Below are 22918 nucleotides of genomic sequence, written 5' to 3'. Positions count from 1 at the left end.
TAGCATTAAATATTTCATGACTTTTTTTAATACTTACTATTTCCATTTTAGATGTTTCTTGGTTGATGCAAAATCCCAGTTGCAGTGTTGAGGAACGGACATTAGCTCTCAAAACGAAATCTTCAAGAGGGAACTCTAATAAACAATCTTGCTAATGTTCTTGAATTAATATTATGTAAAATACTATGAACTTTGTAAGCAATGCATTTCTTTAAGATTTGTTGACATTTATGTTGAGAGAGAGAAAGAACAAGCTGGGGAAGGGCAGAGAGAGAGGGAAACAGAGGATCCAAAGCAGGCAGGCTCTGTGCTGACAGCAGAGAGCCACATGCTGAGCTTGGATTCCCCAACTGTGGGATCATGACCTGAGCTGAAGTCAGATGCTTAACCGACTGAGCCACCCAGGCGTCCCTGCAAGCAAGGCTTTTTACTTTAAAGAAAGTTAAGCTTTCAAAAAATTCACTTTCCCTCCAAATATTGGAGGTATTGCTGATGTCTTCCAGCCTCCTTCACCTGGCTGCTGAACCATCTGATTCTCATTGCTAGATCCGTTTGAAATCTACGCGCCGGGTCTGGGGAGGGTATGCAATCCCCCTACTGTCTTATAGGTGGCGCTGCAGAGAAGGGCAGAGCTTCGCACATCCTGCTCTGGAGCAGGAGACACTTGCCCAGTAGGGGGCGTAGCCCGTGGGTGCCAGGTTTCGGTGAGCCGTACGCAACGTCAGGGGAGGGAACAATTCTCGCCCCGCCTCTGCCATCTGCAGCGTCCTGTGATTGGAGGAAGGTCCCATCACTTGGCTGAGCCGTTGAGGTGGGAGGAAGAGGGCCCCATCCGAGGGTGACGCTGAGGAGGTAGAGTCAGAGAGCGCTTTGGTCTGTGAGAGCGAGCGAGCCTCGGCAGCACTTCGGACGCTCCCCCACATCTCTCTGCGGTGAATGGCGGCGGGATGGAGCACGAGGGGAGCGGCGGCAGCGGAGGGTCGGCCGGGCTCCTACAGCAGATCCTCAGCCTGAAGCTCGTGCCGCGGGTGGGCAACGGGACCCTGTGCCCCAACTCCACTTCTCTCTGCTCTTTCCCAGGTACCGGCCCCGCCCCGCCCCGCGCTTGCGCACTCCGCGCTCCGTCGCCGCCGCCCGGCCGGGGGGCGCCCCTTCCCCCGCGGCGGGGTCCTCTCCGCCCGCCTGTCCCACTTTGCCGGCGCTGTATGTCTCCTGGAAGGAGGTTCCCGCTCCCTCGGCGGGGAGCTGGGGGGTATAGCTCTTCCTCCGTCGCTTCCCCGCCGGCACCTCTGGCGGACCATTCCGACTCTGCGCTGGGGGCCAGAGCGGAGGGAGCGGCCGCGAGTGGACCCGTCAGTGGAGGGAGCTCGGCCTCCACCCGAGCTGATGTTGCTGTTTGGAGTTTCCAGAAGCTCCAGGGTCAGACCGGGACCCGACAGAGCCCCGGAGGCCGTCGCGCCTGCTAGTTAGGGGCTCGAGGCGCCTGGCCCCTGTGGTCCGCGCCGGCCGCGCGGCTCTCGCAGCTCGGACGCCGAACCGTCCCGGCCGGGCTGAGGGGCGGTCGGCACGCCGCGCTGCCCTGGTGTGTGTGTAATTTCGCCCCAGCCCCGGGTGCCCCCGGGTTGTCTGCCGATCGCTGTCCCACCTGCGTCCAAACGCACCCACTCCGCCAGCTTCTCTTTCGAGGAATCACTTTCTGAGACCTGTTGCCGAATTCCCCACTCCCGCGTTCGAGATCTCTGACACAGATGCGTTTTCACTCTCCTTAACGTCCGCCGGAGCTTCTGCTGGGCCTGATGTAAGGGTTTTTTCAAAATTTATAAGAAGGTAGAAAGCTCTCCGTGCTCAGAAAACCGAGAGGAGGAGAAATGACTGGGGAAGGCTCATAAAGGCTTTGAGGGGAGGGCGCAGTTCTGTGTTGGACCTTTAAAAGGCCAGGAGACAGAACAGTGGCGATGGAAGGGTGAGGTTGGGCTGTCCGGCAAAGGTGACTGGGAGTAAACAATTCGAGAACTGCGCCAGGGACCTGCAAAAGAAGGACGATTGGATTGCTTACTGGCTGCAGTCATAAACAAGGCACCTGTGATTTCTCTTCCACGGGGAAGCGACTGCCGGGCGCCGTTCCGTGGACCCCCGGGACTTGGTGTGTATTACCTGCCTAGTAGTTTCCCTGACAGCTTTGTGGGACAGCTGATGATAACCACGTTGGGGCAGATGCAGATGTTAGTTTGGAACTCTAGCTAAAATGATAATCTGGCAGCTCCCGTTGTTTCAAAAGGTACTAAGAGCACATTTGACCGTGACAACAAATCTATGGCATTCTGGAGACACTATGAAAAATGCAGTGTACACACAGTCTGGAGGTTCTGCTGGACCAGATTAGTCTGTTTTTGTTTCCTTATTTTGAAATTTTCAAACATACTGATACATTGAAGTACTTTACTTCGACTCATTATTAACGTTTTCATTCTTTTGCTTTATCTCTATATGCATATATGTGTGTGTGAATTGTGTATGTACATACATACACACGCGCACACAACGTTTTTATTTTCTGCAGACCCATTTGAAAGGAAGTTACCGAAGTGATGATGCTTCGTGCCTAATACTTCACCATGTATCTTTTTTTTAATTTATTTAATTTTTTAATGTTTATTTTTCAGAGAGAGAGAGAGAGACAGAGCAGGGGAGGGGCAGAGAGAGAGGGAGGCACAGAACCCAAAGCAAGCTCCAGGCTCTGAGCTCTCAGCACAGAGCCCAACGCGGAGCTCCAGCTCACAGACCGCGAGATCATGACCTCAGCTGAATTCTGATGCTTAACCAACTGAGCCACCCACGCTCCCCACATAGCTTTTTTCTTTAAAAAAACCAAACAAACGAAAAAACCCAGATCTAATCCAGGATCACACTGTGCATTTAGTTGCCATGTCTCTTTAGTCTCCGTGAATCTAGAACAGTTACTCCATCTTTGTTCCTTCACATTTTTGAAGAGTCCAGCCTAATTTCATAGAATGTCCTATAATTTAAGTTTATCGATCATTTTTTTCATGCTTACATTCAGATTAAACATTTTTGTTTAGAATCCTATCTATACAGGTGATGTCCACTTCCCAGTGCATTATATCAGGAGACCTTTAGCATCGCGGTGTACCTTTACTAACACTGCTGTCAGTAATCATTTGGTGAAGGTGGTGTTTATCAGATCTCTCCACTGAAAGGGTACCTTAATCCTTTTGCGATAAGTCATATGTGAGGTGGTACTTTGGAGCTGAATATTCTCCAGTCTGTCTATCTTTTGGTTGCCTTTTCTTTAAGATTGAGATAAGTGGATTTGGGACAGTAGTTAGACATTATGTCATAGTAGCTATGACAGCTATGAGAATTGTTTTGCTTTCAGAAAGTATTCTGAAAACAGGAAACTGCCACATGTACATGAGTTTATGGGCAGTTCTATTGATATATATATATATATATATATATATATATATATATATATATATATATAATTTGGGGGAACTATTCATTCATATTCAGCAAGTATGCATTTGGCCCAGTGCAGGCTCTGGGCTTGGGATATAAACATACATGAGATATAGCCCTTGATCTGAAGTTGATCAGAATGGGATGGGTAAACACAGAGCCTCCCTGCTGTGTCTCATCTTTAACTGGACTAATGGATGTTATAGGTACGTGCAGTTTGATCCTTTTTGAGGCACCAAAGCCTGCTTACAGTGAGTTCTATTCATTGACCTGAATCTGGAATTACTTCTGTTTTGGCCTCACAGAAAAGGCTACTTGCACTTTACGACAAGTCAATATGGCAAAATCGTTGTTCTAAAATACTCTGTGGTTTGTCACCATCAGGAAGCTTTGAATTGATTTTTTTAACCTGCATTTGCAATTTAGCCATTTAGATTGCCGCCTAACCCTCCCTATTCCAGGTTGTTCAGATTTCTTTTGTCATCGTTTTTTAGCAAATCTGAAAGGCAGATCTTGTCTTTTAGCAGGAAAGCAGGAACTTTCTGAAGGTAGGAATTTTTATTAATGGCAGTGTTAAAGCGTGTCCTGTGATAGTTAAACTGAAACCTACCTAGGGTTTGGTTGTGCCATTGCCGGAGCCAAGAATGGGTCACACTCAAGACCAGTTATTTATGCATTCACTCAGTAAGTATTTACTCAAGTGTCTGTTGCCTGCCTATTATTTTCTAGGTACCAAGTAAAGATGTGTAGTGAGCAAAACAAAGGAGGATAGAGAGAAAATGAAAGTATGGAAAGGAAGAGCCGGTGTCGTCAGACAGGAGGGAGATAGTAAGTGGCAGGTCTTGTGCGTCAGGTGGGGGAATGCCGTTTTACTTAGGGTCATGAGGAAGCTCTTGATGATGATGCTATTGGAGCTGCAATCTGAAGGACGTGAGGCACGAGCCATGCAGCTGTTGGGAGAAGCTTCTGGACAACGACACAGCAGGTTCAGAGCCCTGGCTCAGGAGTTTACTTAGGAAACATAAAGAAGGCCACCATGGAGGACGGAACATTGTGGGCAAAGCAGGGAGGAAGAGGTGAGGTCACCTCCCAGAGGGTGGTATGGGAGGGTTTTGAGCAGAGGACGGATGATTTGGCCAACTCCTGAGTGTATAATTCGGTGGTTTTCAGCATCTGCAGAGTTTGCACCCATCATCACAAGTAACTTTAGAATATTTTATCACCCCAACAAGAAGCCTCATACTTGGGGCACTGGTGTGGCTTAGTCAGTTGAGCGTCCAGCTCTTGATTTCGGCTCAGGTCATGATCCCAGGGTCGTGGGCTCAGGCCCCACGTTGGGCTCTACGCCGAGCATTGAGTCTGCTTAAGATTATCCATCTTTCTCTCTCTCTCCCTCTACCCCTCTCCCTCGCTTGTGTTTGCGCTCTCTCAGATAAAAAAAAATAATAATAAAACAACCCCTCACAATATACTTCATATCCTTTAGCACTGATTTTCTGGCTTTGTGTGAATAGACGGAAGGCCAGATCAGGACCAAGAGGCCGCTGGAGTGAGACAGGCCAGAGGGTTACACTCAGAAACCAGCAGTGAGCAGGCAGTCAGGCAGTGGTGTCAGAAGAGAGGTGACAGCCCGCAGCGGGCAGTCCTGGTGGGAAGGCCATCACTGTTAAGGAGGAGTGGAAAGGTCTCTTGGGGAAAACTCCCTGCTTTCCTTTATTCTCACACTACTCCCACGTTCACCACATTCTGACACCGATCGTAGGGTTTTCTACACGTCTACCAATTCTTTGACACTAGTTGGGTGTCCTGAAGTTCAGTTCCTACTCTGTCTACCTGGAGTTAACACTAGATCCCACAGGTAAAGGGCTCAGTTTCCCCAGTTCGTATGCCAGTCAGAGGTCTAGGTGGTTGGCTGTGCCTCTGACCGGCCGGCTCTAAGTTGGAGGTTCCTATGACCCTCTTCCTTGGTTCAGTTAATTTTCTAGAGTAGTTCACAGAACCCAGGAAAATACTTTACCTACTAAATCACCAGTTTATTACACAGAATATTGAAGGATACAAATGGACACCAGATAAAGAGTTACATAGGGTGAATTCAGAAGGGATTCTGAACAAAGGAGCTTCTGTCCCTGTGGAGCTGGGCCTGCCACCCTCCCAAGACATAGGTGTAGTCACCAAACCCGGAAGTTCTCTGAACTCCCTGCTTTGGGGATTATATGGAGGATTAATCACGTACGCGTGATTGATTATTAACTCCACTTCCAACCCTTCTCCCTTTCCAGAGGATGGAGGATGGGGCTGAAAGTTCCATGCTTATAATCATGGCTTTCTGGTGACCATCCTGGAGCCTACCAAGAGTGCCTTCTGCGAACAAAAGAGGTGCCTGGAAATTCCAAGGGATTTGGAAGTTCTGTGTTAGAAACCAGGGTCAGAGAGTAAATATTAGGGGGTGCGGGTGGCTCAGTCAGTTGAGGGTCCTGTCATGATCTCACAGGTGCATGAGTTTGAGCCCCGCGTCGGGCTCTGTGCTGACCGCTCAGAGCCTGGAGCCTGCTTCAGATTCTGTGTCTCCTTTTGTCTCTGCCCCTCCCCCTGCTCACGCTCTGTCTCTCAAAAATAGATGTTTAAAAAAATAATAAAAGACTAAATATGAGAACAGAATATTTTCTAGCACCATTATTTTTTTCTTAAAAAATTTTTTAAACGTTTGTTTTTTTGAGAGGGGGGTGCGGCAGAGTGCAAGAGGAGGAGGGGCAGAGAGCAGGCTCCAGGCTCTGAGCTTTCAGCACAGTGCCCGATGCAGGGCTCGAACTCACAAACCGTGAGATCATGACCTGAGCCGAAGTTGGACACTTAAGCAACTGACACTTAGCACCATTATTTAAAGGGTTTTAGGAGCTCTGTCAGGAACTGGGGGCAGTAACCGATATGTATGTATTTGATTTTGCAGGGGACCAGAGGGGACCATGGTGGGTAGGTGGGGTTCAGTAAGAGAGGGGTCTCACAGTGGGCAGTGTGGAGAGATGTAGGCTGATGGGCAATTAGTGTGAAGGCAGTCCAGCACTGAGTTGCCAGGACCAGGTAGGACTACAGTTCCCAGGTTCCCTTAGAACCCTGGCTTCAGAGAAGCTGAGCTTGTTCATTCGGTTGTTTGACGTAACATAAGATAGAGTGGGGCCAGCTAAAAGGATGGCTGAGTGCTGAGCCTCACCCTGCCCACTTGGCTTAGGCTTCTTCTGCTACTCTGACTGGGGTCTGGTTGGTCTTGAGGCCTTGCTTAGAAATTGGTTGACTCAGTTGTGGAGATTAGATAGGGAGCCAGCCATTACAAACCCTTTCTGTTAATAAAGAACTCACCTAGAGGAATCTGCAGTCTGTGTGGCTTATCCCTTTAACTGAACTGTCTGTCTGAAAAACAGATTCTTAAAGGTAATAAGCTCCTTGTGGACAGCATGTTTGTCTTGTTTTGTTTCACTCAAGTGCCTGACATAGGGGACGGGCTCAGTAAATACTTGATTGTTGAAAGAATAAACTCTTGGCGCTTGTATTCGTTTGCTATTGGCACAGTAACAACTTACCACAATTTAGTGGCTTCAAACATCGTAGAGTTCTGGAGGCCTGAAATCCAAAATGGGTCAGCAACGCTACCTTCCTCTGAAGGTTCTAGGAAGAATTGGTTTTCTTGCCTCTTCCGTCTTCTACAGGTCACCTGCATTCCTTGCCTCTCGCCCCCTTCCTTCATCTTTAAAGCCAGAAGCATAGCATCTTCCAAGCACTCTGTCTCCAACCCTCCTGCCTCCTCCTACAAGCACCCTTGTGATTACATTAGGCCCACTTGGAAAAGCCAGTCTACTCACCTATCCCAGGACTCCTAACCTAATCACCTCTGCAAACTGCCTTTGCCACCTATTCGTGGGCTCTGGGGATGAGTGTGTAGACATCTTTGGAGCCCAGTCTGTCACCAGTGCTTAATCTGATTGCCCCTTATAATTTTTTGTTGCAGATTAATTTTCTGATTTATACTTCAACATCAGGCAGTGCTAGGACTTCAGCCGTCAGAGTAAGCAAAGCTGAAGATAATTCGCTTGATTTGAAATAGTGAACAGAGAAATACTGTAAGATATGTAGACACAGATTTTTGACAGCATATTGAACCGAAGAAATGAAAGTACTATATGATGATCCATAAGTAGCTATTACGTAGATAGCAAATTAAGATGCAGTAGGTTAAAGGGAAATCGCTTAGTTTTTTTTTAAGTGTTTTATTGATTGGGGTTTGCCTTTGCTATTAAGAGTCCTTTAATAATCTCATCCATCTGAAAAGTGTTTTATAAACTAGACTACTCGCCTAACATAATAAAGCCCTTTTTTTCCTCCTTAGTGTGGCTTAAGTGATGTTCTCTAAGATTTGTAGGCACTGATGGAGCTAATGGATGCAGCTCAAGGTTGTAGGAGGGTGCGTGCGGTATGCTTCCCCTTCTCAGAAACTCCGGAAGTGCTGACCTGCTGTGCCACACCTTGTTTACAAATAGGCTTCTCAGCTTTCAGGAAAATTGAGATGTGGGTTGGTAGCCTAGCAGTCCTCCTCAGGCAGGTGCTGTGCACCAGGAAAATAGGGAAGGAGTGAGGGTTGGTGTTTTAGGCTGCTGTAACAAAATGCCATAGGGTGAAGTGGTTTTTTTTTTAATTTTTTTTTAATGTTTTTATTTATTTTTGAGACAGAGAGAGACAGAGCATGAGCAGGGGAGGGGCAGAGAGAGGGAGACACAGAATCCGAAGCAGGCTCCAGGCTCTGAGCTGTCAGCACAGAGCCCGACACGGGGTTCGAACTCACAGACTGTGAGATCATGCATGACCTGAGCTGAAGTTGGACGCTTAACCGACTGAGCCACCCAGGCGCCCCTAGGCTGAAGTGGTTTAAGTGGCTCAGTCCGTTAAGCTCCTGACTCTGGCTCAGGTCATGGTCTCACGGTTTGTGAGTTTGAGCCCCACGTTGGGCTCTGTGCTGACAGCTTAGAGCCTGGAGCCTGCTTCGGATTCTGTGTCTCCCTCTCTCTTGGTGCTCCTCCCCCACCCGTACTGTCTCTCTTTATCTCTCAAAAATGAATGAACTTTAAAAAATTTTTTTTAAAATAAAAACTTATTTTCTCACAGTTTTGGAGCCTGGATGGCCATGCTGTGGTGAGGGCCCTCTTAGGCTGCCTTCTTGCTATGTCCTCACATGGCAGGGAGAGAGAGTGAGAGACGGAGAGAGAGGTCTCTCTTCCTTTCTCATCAGGCCTCGATCCTCTCGGACCCCCTTCCATGCAGTTATCAATTTGGTATGTCTCTGGCAGATCAAGGCCCCACCTCCCAGCTCAATGCCCTGATGGTGCCATGGCGTCCAGTATGAAGCCAGGCTCCAGCACCGCCTTGAGTTGCTCCTGAGAGCAGTGCTTACCTCTAAAACTTGGGGAGCTCCAGCAGGGCCCGAGAGTAGTATCGGCTCAGTGGCGGGGTCTGAAGTCCGTTGTGGCAGCCAGCAGCCAGCAGCCAGAATGGCAACTGCTCTGAGTTCTTAGAGGCAGATTTTGCATCCCATTGTCCACCCTGGGACGCTGGCGTTCCCGGTGCCGTCATAGAATTTCACACGCTCGGTGGTGGGATAGAGGTCAGAGTCTCCACGTGATTTGGGGAGTAGCTGGTAAGGACTGTGGGATTGAAGATGGGGTTACTGCTTTGGAAGGGGACAGCATGGTTCTGTGCCATGGCGTGGGGTCAAGCTGGCGGCGGTGGAGTACGAGGGGGCTTAGGCTGAAAAGACCAAGCTGCTGTCACTGAGCCAGGGTGCAGGAGAGGTGTGTGGGCACCAGAGCTCTGGCGGGGGCACACGTATTCGAGGGGCGGTTTCTGGACACTGTATTTTTACATATATTAGCTTTTTATGTTACATATATTTAGTTTTTAAGTTTGGGACCTTACTATTTAATCACTTTATGCCCCATATTTCATGATCTAACTTGGCTTAGCAGAATTTGGCAAACCCTGTCAAACAGACCAGTTTCAACAGTATTATGAAATTTCTCTGAAGATAGATCTTGTTCGGCGGGGGGTAAAAAAAAAAGTCTCACAAACGGTTTGAAAGTTTTTATAGCAATCTGTTTTTCACCAGAGCAAAAGTGCCAAAACACCCTCAGTCGTTTGTTATTTTTAATAAGCATTGAGCCCTAGATGGGGCACACCTGACACTTTCATTCAAAGCATGAACTAGGTGTCCTAATTCAGGTGTGTGTCGAATATAGTGTTAATTGAAGCTTTAGGTGAGTCAAAATGAGCAAAGAATTAGTATAGCCACCGGTGACAATGCCAAGGGTGGCTTGGGGGCATTTGGCTCCCACCCACCACAACAAGAATAAGAAATTGGGAAGGAAACATGCACAGCAGTAATTCTTTTTTTTTTTTTTTTTTTTTTTTTTTGAGCGTGAAGAGTGAGTGGGGGAGGGACAGAGAAGGAGAGGATCCCAAGCAGGCTCCGTGCTGTCACTTGGGAGTCCACCTCACGGGGATCGATCTCAAGAATTGTGAAATCACAATCAGAACTGAAATGGAGTCTGACGATCAACTGCCCAACTGTCTGAGCCCCCCGGCGCCCCCGCCCAGCAGTCATTCTTATGACTGCTTCAGATGCAGCTTCAGATACAGCTTGGAGAAGAGCCCCTGGTCCTGCCCTTCCCGCTCTCCACGCTCCCCAAGCCAGTTAGTGCTCCTCATCGTTTCTGTAATTGTTCATTCCAATCCCACCAACCTTCCCAAACTGTTCTTTTGGAAACAAAAGCCTTTTTTCTTCTTTTTCTACTTTCTTTTAATAATAATTCTGTAAAAGCCAGTAAGCAGCTAGAAAAGCTTTTTAAGAAAAATCAAAGTAAAAAGTGAATTGTCATTAGCCCTACCCCAACCTATCCCACCCCCCAGAAATAAGGCTCTTTTGTAGCTTGCCAGCATGGAGCATGCATGGGGCCCAATAGGGCTCTGCCCCAGCCCCCACTGGCACTGTGGGCTCTGGCAAGTTCCTTCCCTCCCTCTGCCTCTGTTTCCTCAGCCAAGAGCCAGGGATATCATGTGCCTCACAGAGTTGTTTAGAAGATTGCACTGGTTAAGATTTGTAAAGCACTTAGAACAGCGCCAGCACATGTCCTCAATATTTATTAAGTACACCTACATCCAGACCGTTTTCCGAATTCATAGACTTACGCACTCGTTCGTTTCTTTTGTTTTTATAAAAACAGCGTCTTCTGTACACTCTTCTGGAACTTGTTTTTTTTTTTTACTTCCCACTGTGGCTTGGGCATCTTATCCCATCAGTATATAAAGATCTATCCCATGTTTTTACGTGATAGTATAATGTTACAGTATGTAGGGGCGTCTGGGTGGCCCAGGCGGTTAAGCATCCAACTTCAGCTCAGGTCATGATCTCACGGTTCATGAGTTCGAGCCCCGTGTTGGGCTCTGTACTGACAGCTCAGAGCCTGGAGCCTGCTTCGGATTCTGTGTCACCCTCCTCCTCTGCCCCTCCCCCACTTGCACTCTGTGTGTGTGTCTCTCTCTCAAAAATAAAAAAAAAAAAATTTTTAAATGTTACATTATATAGCTGCACCCAAACATGTTTGACAAGTCCTACACTGATGGACGTACAGTTGGCATCTAGTCTTTGCCATTACAGACAATGCTGCCGGGAACCCCTTGTTATCTCTGGCCTTGCCTGCTTGTGTATTCCTGTCGGATGTATTCCTGGAAGTAAAGTCTCTGTGGCAAAGGTGTGCACACTGGACTTTCTTGGATACACCCTTCTAAATTACCCTCCAGAAAGGTTTTCTAGTTTGTACTCCTATTGGGAGTGTAAGGTGGGGCCTGTGAAATAGCGTCGGGACAACCCTTTACTGCTCAAAACCTTTAATGGTACTTTTAGGGCTTTCACACTGAAGTCTTTAGTCTGGCCTTGAAAGCCCACCATAGTGTGACCCCATCTGTCTTTGTAGCTTTTTTTTTTTTTTTTTTAAGTAGTCTCCACGTCCAATGTGGGGCTTAAAGTCATGACCCTGAGCTCAAGAGTCACATGCTGTACTGACTGAGCCAGTCAGGCGCCCCTATCTTTGTAGCTTTAACTGCTTTTAATCTTATAAACCCTCTGTTTTAGTCAGGACACTCGTTTTTACTCAGGGAAGTTTTGCCCCAGGAGGACATCTGGCAAAGTCTGGAGATAATTTTGGTCATTGCAACTGGGGGGAGGCCAGTACTGGCATCTAGTGGGGAGAGGCTAGGGTGCTGCTCCGTGTCCTGCGATGCACAGGACAGGCCCCCACAACAAAGGGTTAACTGGTCCCGATGTCGGTAGTGTTGTGGTCCAGAATCTCTAAGTTTAAGCTGTTGACTGGCCTCTGAAACTGCCTGTTACTTACCTGCTCCTAACGCAAGGATGGACAATATATTTTATCTCACGTGACACCTTCATTGTATCCATGTGGGTAGCTAAGGGGCTATTTTGAGAATTCTGAAGGCTTGCCTGGGCTCACTGAGGGGAATTGCTCTGTCTGCTGTTTACCAGATTGCAAAGTCTTGAGGGCACGGTGGTATCTCCTCCTTTTTTGTATTTTCTGAGGTGGCTCATGCATAGGTTTTTAGACATAGTTGCTGATCATATATTTTAATGTTGCCTAAATTACAGTCATCTTAAAAGTCAATTAGACATTCTCCCTAGGAACTAGTTGCTCTAACCTGCCCCCTCACTTATGTGCCGTTTGTCTCTAAGGCAGACATTTATATTTTCTGGTATTTATTTCATATCTTAAAGAGCTTTGCTATTCTAAGACGTGATGGCCTGATATGAATTTATGTATGTATGTGTGTATGTATGTATGTATTTAGGACCTTTATCCGTGGTAACCTATATTAAAAACATTGATCACTTACATGTAACACCCAGTGCTCATCACAAGTATCCTCCTTAATGTCCGTTACCCGTGTAGCCTGTGCCCCACCCACCTTCCCTTCAGCAACTCTGTTCTTTATAGTTAAGAATAGTTACGAGTCTCTTATGGTTTGCCTCCCCTTCTGTTTTTATCTTATTTAATTTTTCCTTCCATTACCCTGTGTTCCTTTGTTTTGTTTCTTAAATTCCACATGAGTGAAATCATATGGTATTTGTCTTACTCTAACTTACCTCGCTTAGCATAATGTACCCTAGTTCCATCCACGTCATTGCAAATGGTGAGATTTCTTTTTTTTTTTTTTTTTTTTTTTTTTTTTGATGGCTGAGTAGAAAATGATTGTTGTGGAGTACCTGGGTGGCTTGGTCAGTTGAGCATTCAGCTCTTGATTTTGGCTCAGGCCATGATCTCATGGCTCATGAGCTCAAGCCCCACATCAGGCTCTGAGCTAACAGTGCAACGCCTACTTGGCATTCTCTCTCTGTCTCTCTCTCTCTCTGTCGCTCTCTCTCAAAATAAAAAAAAAAAAAAATTTAACTTAAAAAAATTTAAAAAAAGGAAACGACTGTTGAATGAATAAAACTGTAAAGCTTTTCCATCGTAGAAGTCTAAAATGACTGATCATTTTAGGGGTTGACCAAGTTCTTCTGGAAATGGCCAGATAGCAAATATTTCAGACTCTGCAGGCCATGTGCTCTTTGTTACTGTTTCAGTTCTGCTCTTGTAGCTTGAAAGCAGGCCTAGACAAGATTTAAATGAATGGGCATGGCTGCGTTCAGTGAGAGTTTATGCACAAAACCAGGTGGTGGCCTGAGGGCCGTGGTTTGCTAATCCCTCTAGAACCATCAATATTTAGATATTTGACTGCTGAACCTACCTGGCACCTGGATGGGTTTGAAAATGAAATAAGCGGGCATGATGAGGAGCCCTTGGTAATTCCTGTACTAGGAAAGTCTGTGACTTATGACCTTTCTTTGCTTTTCCTCGTAGAGATGTGGTATGGTGTGTTCCTGTGGGCACTGGTGTCCTCTCTCTTCTTCCATGTCCCTGCTGGATTACTGGCCCTCTTCACCCTCAGACATCACAAATATGGTAGGTTCATGTCTGTAAGCATCCTGTTGATGGGCATCGTGGGACCAATTACTGCTGGAATCTTGACAAGTATGTTAGACATTAAAATACCAGTCATACGTTTCCTATGACTAGTCGCTTAATTTCAGGACCCATTTTAGAAACATGTCTGTGTGAAATGAAGAACAAAGGGTGGTTTTTAACCATGGGCGCTTTCTTTAGCGTACTGTTTTTCTCTTATCTCTAACCCCCGCCTCCCCCTCCTATGATTTGGCTAACATCTTTGACTTCCTAAGTTGTATTTTCTCTCACTGGCTTCAGATAAGCCATGTGAGGCTTTTGAGTTGTAGTAAAACTACATTTTGAAATCTAGTAAAAGGTGTTTATCTTTTTGGAAGCTACTGCTCCTTTCTTGTCAGCTATCAATTGACTGATGGCATCGAAAGATTGTTGACGAGGTCCTTCTCCTCACTCAGGATGAATAATAATTTTTTAAGGATGGAAGAGTAATTCTAGTTCAGAAAAGTACCTGATTTGGGGCACCTGGGTGGCTCAGTCGGTTGAGCATCCGACTTCAGCTCAGGTCATGATTTCATGGTTTGCGAGTTCGAGCCCCACCCGGGGTTTGCTGCTGTCATTGTAGAGCCTGCTTCAGATCCTCTGTAACCTCCCCTCTCTGCCCCTCCCCCACTTGTACTCTTTCAAAAAAATTTTTTTTTAATGAATGGTACCTGATTTGTCTTCTGGTTATTTTTTTCCCCTGTCAAAACTTTCTGAATAAGAATTGGAGGGGCGCCTGGGTGGCTCAGTCAGTTGAACGTCAGACTTCAGCTTGGGTCATGATCTCATGGCTTGTGGGTTCGAGCCCCATGTCGGGCTCTGTGCTGACAGCTCAGAGCCTGGAACCTGCTTCAGATTCTGTTTCCCTTGGTCTCTGCCCCTCCCCCGCTCGCACTCTGTCTCTCTCTCTCTCTCAAAAAATAAATAAACATTTAAAAATAAATTGGAATAACACAGGCACCTGGGTGGCTCAGTCGGTTGAGCTTGTCTTCAGCTCAAGTCATGATCACACAGTTCGTGGGTTTGAGTGCCTCATCAGGCAGGCTCTGCTGACAGCTCAGATCCTGGAACCTGCTTCGGATTTTGTGTCTCCCGCTGTCTCTGCCCCTCCCCCGCTCATGCTCTGTATCTCTCTCTCTCTCTCTCTCTCTCTCTCTCTCTCTCTCTCTCTCTCAAAAAATGTTAAAAAAATTTTTAAAGAACTGGAATAACAAATTATAAATTGTTTTTACTTGTTTTTGGCTTTTGCTGATATCATAAGGATGAGAATCAGTTTAGGTCATTTTTAAGCTCATGATTAAATATAAATATATTTTATATAAATTAAAAGCTCCAGAAACCAAAACTAAAAACACTCCATTATCACATCCCTAAGTGAAAACCTCAGTTTGCATTTTGGTATATGCTTTCAGACTTTTTTCCAGGTGCATATGTAAACATAAATACATGCTGAAAAGATAGAAACACAACATTCCTGCTAATTTGTAATTTTTGTGTGAGTGTGTGCATTTAAGCCTTGAGCTCTAAATAGAACTGCCCCTCTGCCTTTTCTTTGACTTGAGGGTTTTTTTTTTTTGAGGACAAAGTGGCCTCATTTCTTTGTGTTCTGTAGGTGGCGAAACCTTTGTGATAACAGGAGGAGGAGGCCAGTTTTCTCCTGTCTGCATTAAGGTGTTTCCATAACTGGCTTTATATAGTATTTTTAACTGTATCACCTGCTGCTGCTCTTTAGAGACCCTCTGTTCCAGTTTCCTTATTGGATTACTGGCTCCTAGGAGCTGTCTCAGATTTCTCATCAGTAAAAGAAGCATAATTCTACCCTCCTCAGATGCTGTGTGATGATAAAAGGAAATAATGTTTATTTAAAGTACTTAACATAATACTTAACACTTAGGAATCGTGCAATAAATGTGTCCATTCTCTCTTTAAGACTCTGGTGAGTAGAGTCCATTTCCTTCCCATTTTACTGCTCCTCCTGGTTTGCTTTTTTTTCGTTCTTCCCTTCTTCGTCATCTAGGCCCCACCTTAGGGCCTACTTCACGTTTCTTACACTGCTTTCTACCCACCCACTCGTTTGGGAGCTAAATTATGAAGGGGCCCGATGCAGCAGGTGCCTTGCAGATGTTAATGACACCGTACGTATGCATAGGCACTGGAGGTGGGCATTTGAAAGTCACAGATGTTCCAGGCAACCAATACAGATACTGGTTAATTTGCTCTTTCTTCTTCTTCGATTTTGATAATATGTTTTCATATCACATGTGTAAAATGTGTAGGCATTTGATTGAGATGCTGTATGTTGTCTTGTATTATTCAAAATCTGTTTCATGCTGTGCTTTCTCTGTTCCAGCTTGATCTGAGTATCACGAGAATAGGGATCTTAGAAAACATAGAGGCAAATACCTGTTTGCAGGAATGAACACACTGACCAAGGAGGATTCTGTTTGGAGTGGTCTTTGAGAGGAGGGTCATCTGGGAACTTTGGATCTATTATTGTCAAACTAATGAAATCTTGGCTCTCTCAATACAATGCTGAGTCCCTGTAACAATTCATCTGGGTTTCTAGGGAGGTACAGATGTTTGTGTTTGGTTTACTCCGTTTCTGGAAAGTTGTGGTGACTTAACGTAATAAAGACGATTAATGATGTGGGGAACAGGAAGGACCCCCTTAGCACCTCTGGCCTCATGCCCTTTGAATTAGTAACAACTTCATAAACGTAGAGTCACCCTTTCCTTTTCCCTCTGCTGCTCGTCGTCCACTTTGGGAGGGGAGCTGAGTACAGTAGAAGGCAGAGCGGGCGTCTCTGGCTTTTTCTGAAATATTTCTTGTTCAGTTTCCCTGGAAAGTTTCATTGGCATTCATTACCAAAATTTTATTAGGTACCTGTTAAATGCTAAGCATGGCAAATAAGAGATGTTTTTGTGATGAGTTTGTAATCAGGTCATGTGGAAATTTGTGATTTGGGTTATGATTTCCAGATTATTTTATTCAGTAAATCCAGGAGACTCCATTTTAAGGACTCACTTTTCAACGTCTGAAAGCACTAATCAGTAATTTATAAGTCATATGGAGAATACTTAAAATCTAGAGAAAAGTATAGGGAGAATAAGACATTTCTATGATATTTAAATTTTAATGTAAAAAAATCTGGAATATTCTACTTAGGGTAGGATTTTAAGTACTGTATTTTCCTGATTATATTAACCTTGATTTTTTTTTTTTTTTTAACACTCTTGAATTTTTAAACAGGTGCTGCAATTGCTGGAGTGTACCGAGCAGCAGGAAAGGAAATGATACCATTTGAAGCCCTCACCTTGGGCACCGGACAGACATTCTGTGTAGTAGTGGTCTCCTTTTTACGGGTTTTAGCTACTCTATAGCGAACACCCTTATACCCCGATGGCAAACCTCAGTTTTACAGAATCCTCAAAAAGAATACATTATGGAATGTAGTGTTTTCTTAATTCTTCAAATGGAAGAAACGGATGAAGAAATACGTGTGAAGAATGACATTTCAGCCCTTTCTGCGATTTGAAGCTCCAGGAATTGAAGATCTTACTGGACTCTTATTGTTCTCAACCAAAACAAATCAAGTGGGTTTTTTTTTGGGGGGGGGGGCGGTATTTAAGTAGTTTTACAGGTGCACCTTTACCCAAGCTAGGTCAACAATGCTTCTAGATTGACATCCTTTGCACTGAAATGTATAATAATATGTGAGAAAATGCAATGTTGCCTATAACAGAGAAACTATGAAAAATACTGGTTTCTTTCCGAACAGAGTATACCATACTAAAACCTTATTTAATCTAATCTTGATTAGAATTTGGCAGACTCTTCTTTTGCTACATCTTCATGACAGTAAGTGCCAAGTAGGTTTTGGTTGAGTAGAGCTTTGAGAACAAATTTGGTGAAACAGAACAGGAAAAAACCCTACAACACAAGTAGTGGCTTCAGTTCCACTGCTGAAAGAAAAGAAGATGATGTGACATTTTATGGAGAACTATCTTGACCTCTGATTACTTAAGATATTTTAAGAGATGTGAATCTATTGTTTTGTACATTTTATCAGAATAAGCTAGCTTACTGAGACTTTTTTGCCTCCCAAGTTCCTGTACCCCTTTTCTTGTCACTTTCATTCTCTTGATTTTGGTTAATTGGAAATAGACCCTATTAAATAGCTTGAGTTCAAAATTTTAAGCGAGATTGGTTAGGATGCTGTTTGGACAGTGAGGTACCAAAAAAATTGTTTTTTGTTTAAACATTGTTACAGTTTTTCTTAGTGACTTTAGTTGAAATTGTTGAAATGTAGCTTAAACTAGGGTAAAGGTTATTGATTTCTTAGTCTTAATATGGTTACCACTTTTACAGTATTGGGGGTCACTCCCAGAAAGTGCCTAAAATGTAATTTTCAGATATACTTCCACATTTTACATTTCCCTTCAAGAGACTCTATTTCCTTACAGAGAATTAAACATCGTTTCTTTAACCCAATTTTAGCTATCTTAGTTTTTCTTCTGCCTAAATTGCTTTTTTATTAAAATGTCTGAAAACTGTGACCTTCAAAAGAAAAAGGATAGCAAAAATTAGATATCTAAATTGATCCTTACCACCTAACTGCGTTGTATGGAATACAGTCATTCTGTTTTCAGAATAGTTTCTGATTCATTAAACCTGATGTTTTTAAAGGAAAGTTTTCATTGTGACAGTAAGGCTAACAGCCCATGAGGTCATGTACACACAAACAATATCTATTCCATTTAAAGCAATATGCCCTCCAGCTTCTGATTAAAAATAGCCTGGAAGATGAACTTATCAGGGAAAGTCAAAGAGGAAAAATTACAAAGAGGTCACAAAATTAACTGGAGATTTCCTTCTAACTAATAGGCCATTAGACCACTTATCAAAATTACAGTGACATATATTCAGACTAGATGGAAAATTACAAGAAGACTTGGAATGCCAGCAGATGTTTTTATACATTCCCCAAGTTTTCTCTCCAATGCTCAAATCTTTCTTTCAAGCAAATGTAGCCTTTTTTTTTTTTTTTTTTTTTTAAGAGATTGTATTTTTAAGTAATCTCTACACCTAACATGGGGCTCAAACTCACAACCCTAAGATCAAGAGTTGCTTGCTCCACTGGCTGAGCCAGCCTGGTGCCCCTAAGTCTTTAAATAAGACTCCTTTTTCCAGTTCAAGGAGCTGTGATTTTTGCAAAGTAGCCCTTCAATTTAAGACACTTGGGGACAGGGGTGCCTGAGTGGCTCAGTCGGTTGAGTGTCTGACTCTTGATGTTGACTCAGGTCATCATCTCACGGTTTCTGGGTTCAAGCCCTGCTTTGGGCTCCTCACGGAGCCTGCTTGGGATTCTCTCTCTCTCTCTCTCTCTCTCTCTCTCTCTCTCTCTCTCTCTCTCCCCCTCTCCCTCTCCCTCTCCCCACTCCTCCTCTCCCTCCTCCCTCTCCTCCCTGCTCTCTCAAGATAAACTCTAAAAAAAAAAGAAAAAGTGGGGACATTATATCCTTTATTGTAGAAAATTATTTTAATCATCTCTCTTGAAATATACCTCTTATTAGAATTCTCACCTAAAACATTTTGGATAGAATTTCACAAGTTAAACACGTGGGCCTATGGTTGGTAGGCCCCTCTTCCTGAATACTAATTTTTGAACATACTGATAGATGATTTAAATATTTGGTTATTTTTCTTTTAGAGCCAAGACACAAAAGTTAGTGCATTTTGAAAGGTGTTTTTGTTCCCATCTTTGTTTGTTTGTTTGCCATATTTTGATGATCTGCTTTTTTAAAACTTCAAATATAAACTATATCTTTAAACTACTGAATATTTCATCCATCCCCATATGTGAACATTCTACTGTGAATAAATTTCTATAGACCTTTATATAGATTGAGCTTTGTAGTTTGAGATGTTTTTAAGGAAAAACTATTTGGATGATAAAGAATGTTCTTTTTTGGATTTTTTTTTAAATTTCTTGTCTCAAATACACAATTGGGGGTGGTCACTCGTGGAAAAATACTGGCATTTGTGCTGAACATTTTATTTTACCATATATAGGTTTGTAGAATTTTTGCCAACAACTGGCTTTCTTAGAGGCTGTGCAAACACCCCTTCCCAGCTAGATATCCACTTTTTTTTTTTATAGTATTTTTTATGCAGGGGAAGGAGGCAGCTCCCAGTCATAAAAGCTGGATTCTTTAATACGGGGGCTTGGCGGGGGTGGGGGAGGCATTTCACGAAAACTTAAGTCCATGTACAAATTGCAATGAATATTCCACAAGAAGGATGTCTCTTTGTGCTCTTAACTCATTTTTAAATTTTGCAGCAAAACGTTTACTGGAAATGTCTAAACCAGTGAGAAAAAGTTGATGCAAATCATTAAGCCATTCCTTATGTTTTCTAATTTTTTTTAATGTTTTATTTATTTCTGAGAGAGAGAGAGAGAGAAAGACAGAGCGTGAGTGGGGGAGGGACAGAGAGAGAGGGAGACAGAATCTGAAGCAGGCTCCAGGCTCCGAGCTGTCAGTACAGAGCCCGATTTGGGGCTCGAACTCCCAAACTGTGAGATCATGACCTGAGCTGAAGGCAGCTTCTTAACCGACTGAGCCGTCCAGGCACCCCATGTTTTTTAAATTTGGAATTGTATGTTGGCTTTTGGTTTCAGTGTCCTTTCTGACTGCTCTGGTGTGTATTAAGTTCTTACTACAACTGCAGTGCATATCGACCTTCCCTAAGAAACCGTTTCCTGGGAGGTGAGGTCGGCTGCCATCAGCCAGCCCCAGGCAGGAAGTGTGGTGTGTGTGTGCATTTCTGTTTCGTGCATTAGTTAGGCTGGTTGTCACTAAAATCAGCTTAGCTTTTGTATTAGATTATTTCACCAACTGCTGCAGTCCAAATGATCAAATCTTTGTACAATAGAAAATTATTTAAATTTTATTTTTCTACTGACATTTCTAATTCTGGTATAAATGTTTATCAATAAAGAATTTCAATTCTGTGAACTGGGACTACTATTTCTATATTCAGTGGCCAATGAACTGAATCTTGCAGTAACGTCTGACTTAAATTTAGGGAGTTTTAAATAACTTACTAAAGATATGTTTGGCTGTATTCCTTTTACGTTCAACGTCTTACTAATTTATGGTAAAATTCTTGTTCAAAGGTGTGATTAAACTGTACTTAATATGTAATCTTGAGTCCTCTTAACTGCACTTTGTGGGCTAGATCTTATCAACTGGAAGCTTTTTGTATGAAACCACACTGGCATGGACAAAAGCTGATAAGATGTATGAAAAAGACATATTTCAACAGTAAATTCACGTGACGAGAGGCTCCCAGCATTGGTTTAGTACTCTTCATTGACATTGTCTTTTTCTATTCTACCATTTTCAGCAAATTGGATCGGCCTCTTTGAGTAGCTTACATCATGGGCACAAGGTGACCACTGTAGTTCCTGGCATTGTAGACAGACAATGTCTGGCAGTAGACTGCCCATCCACCATGTCTCTGTAGTTTTTATTGAAGCATAATATACGGTAAAGTGCACAAATCTCAAATGTGTAGCTTGATGAACGTTTATGTGTTCACACATTTATGCTGAATACCACTCAGATCAAGGTACAGAACAATATTTAGCACCCCAGGATAACTCTACATGCAGAGTTTGGCCAGAAGCCCCCAAGACTGTATCCAGGACCTAAGAGGAGGAGCTTGTCTTCAGTTTTCAAAAGGTGATAACCCAAGATTGGACAATGGAAAGAGACGTAGAAGAGGAGGGGCTGAAGGTGCTGAGTATGGGGGCACCTGGTTGAGCATCTGACTTCGGCTCATGTCTTGATCTCACAGCTCACGGGTTTGAGCCCCACGTCAGGCTCTGTGCTGACAGCTCAGAGCCTGGAGCCTGCTTCGGATTCTGTGTCTCCCCCTCTCTCTGCCCCTCCCCTGCTCACGCTCTGTCTCTCTCTCAAAAATAAAAAAATAAAGGTGCTGAGTATGGTAGAGAGGACCCCATAAACTCTTGCTAAGACAACACAGTAATAATGAACCAGGAATCTTCTAGGGAGTTTGTACTCTGGCCAACTGGAGAGCCCTGTCTAAAGGGGCCAACCATTACTTAGTCTCTTACTTTATGGGATTTTGAGCCCAGTATGTCCAGATTTTCAAGTTTTTCAGGGGAAGTTGGAAATCTAGGTTGACATCTCAATTTTTAAGTGCTTGCAACAAACTTGAATTCACATAAAATGCTTTTCAGGTCAAACAATGCATGCCTTTGAGCTGGATTTGGGCTCTGTTAAACTATTTGAAATAATGGAAAATAGCTCCTACCCTGATTATCCTTAAAGTGGCTGGAAACTGTGAATTTGAACAAACGCATGGAGTGACAGTGAGCTGCAAAGAGACTGGGAGAAATGAGATGATGCGGGGGCGGGGGGGGGGGTGTTGGAGAATTCTAACGCATCCTTTTCCCCAGGGGCAAAAGGCTATATCCCAGTTTGTCACTGCAGGGTCCATTTACAGTGTCCAAGGAAAGAGGCTGGCATGGTAAACTCCCAAATACTGGGTCCTAATTTCACATCTACTTTTCTCTTATCCTCCCATAAGGACGATCTACCTAAAGCACAGACCCGAATGTAAGAACTAACACTATAAAGCTCAGAAGAAAACGAGAGTATGTTTTGTGATCTTGAGTTAGGCAAAGCCTTCTTAGATAGAACCCCAAAAGCACAAGGGACCAGAGAAAAATAAATTGGACTTGGTCAAAATTTAAAAATGTTATGCTTCAAAGGATGCCATCAAGGGTGTAGAAAGACACGCCACAGAATAGAAGGAATTATTCAAGTCCTATGGTTTATAAGAGACGGCTATTTAGAATATATAAAGAACTCTTAAAACTCAATAATAAAAAGACAAATGATGGGGCACCTGGGTGGCTCAGTGGGCTAAGTGTCCGACTTCGGCTCAGGTCATGATCTCGTGGTTCGTGGGTTCAAGCCCCGCGTCTGGCTCTGTGCTAACGGCTCGGAGTCAGGAGCCTGCTTCGGATTCTGTGTCTCCCTCTGTCTGCCCCTCCCCTCCCCTGCTCGTGCTCTGTCTCTCTCTGTCAACAATAAATAAATGTTAAAAAAATAAATAAAAAGACAAATGACCTGGTTTTAAAATGGGCAAAAGATCTGAATAGACATTCTCCGAAGAACATATATCATGGCCAATAAAGACATGAAAAGATGTTTAATATCAGTCATCAGGGAAGTACAAATAAAAACTACAATGAAATGCCACTTCACACCCACTAGGATGGCTTTAATAAAAAAGACAAGGGGTTTGGCAA

At 43.9% G+C, this 22918-nt stretch overlaps 1 protein-coding gene across 4 annotated transcripts; it reads left to right on the top strand.

Moving 5' to 3' along the window:
- The first annotated feature begins 790 nt into the window (after positions 1-790).
- TMEM170A (transmembrane protein 170A) lies at positions 791-18066 on the top strand. Of its 4 annotated transcripts, none has more exons than XM_042969273.1 (3): positions 791-1080; positions 13434-13535; positions 16825-18066. In XM_042969273.1, the coding sequence occupies exons 1-3, from the start codon at positions 948-950 to the stop codon at positions 16953-16955; spliced, it is 366 nt and encodes a 121-aa protein (XP_042825207.1). In that variant the 5' UTR covers positions 791-947; the 3' UTR covers positions 16956-18066. The 4 variants fall into 4 exon arrangements, with proteins under 4 accessions (XP_042825207.1, XP_042825206.1, XP_015393493.1 ...); XM_042969272.1 differs by having other exon boundaries at positions 13434-13604; XM_015538007.2 differs by lacking the exon at positions 791-1080 and adding an exon at positions 1129-2143 and having other exon boundaries at positions 13434-13604.
- The last annotated feature ends 4852 nt before the right edge of the window (positions 18067-22918 follow it).

This window comes from Panthera tigris, chromosome E2 (genome assembly GCF_018350195.1).
Source record: "Panthera tigris isolate Pti1 chromosome E2, P.tigris_Pti1_mat1.1, whole genome shotgun sequence".
In the NCBI taxonomy this organism is placed as follows: domain Eukaryota; kingdom Metazoa; phylum Chordata; class Mammalia; order Carnivora; family Felidae; genus Panthera; species Panthera tigris.
Note: the sequence above shows the minus strand (reverse complement) of the source record. Positions and strands in the feature narration are given on the sequence as shown.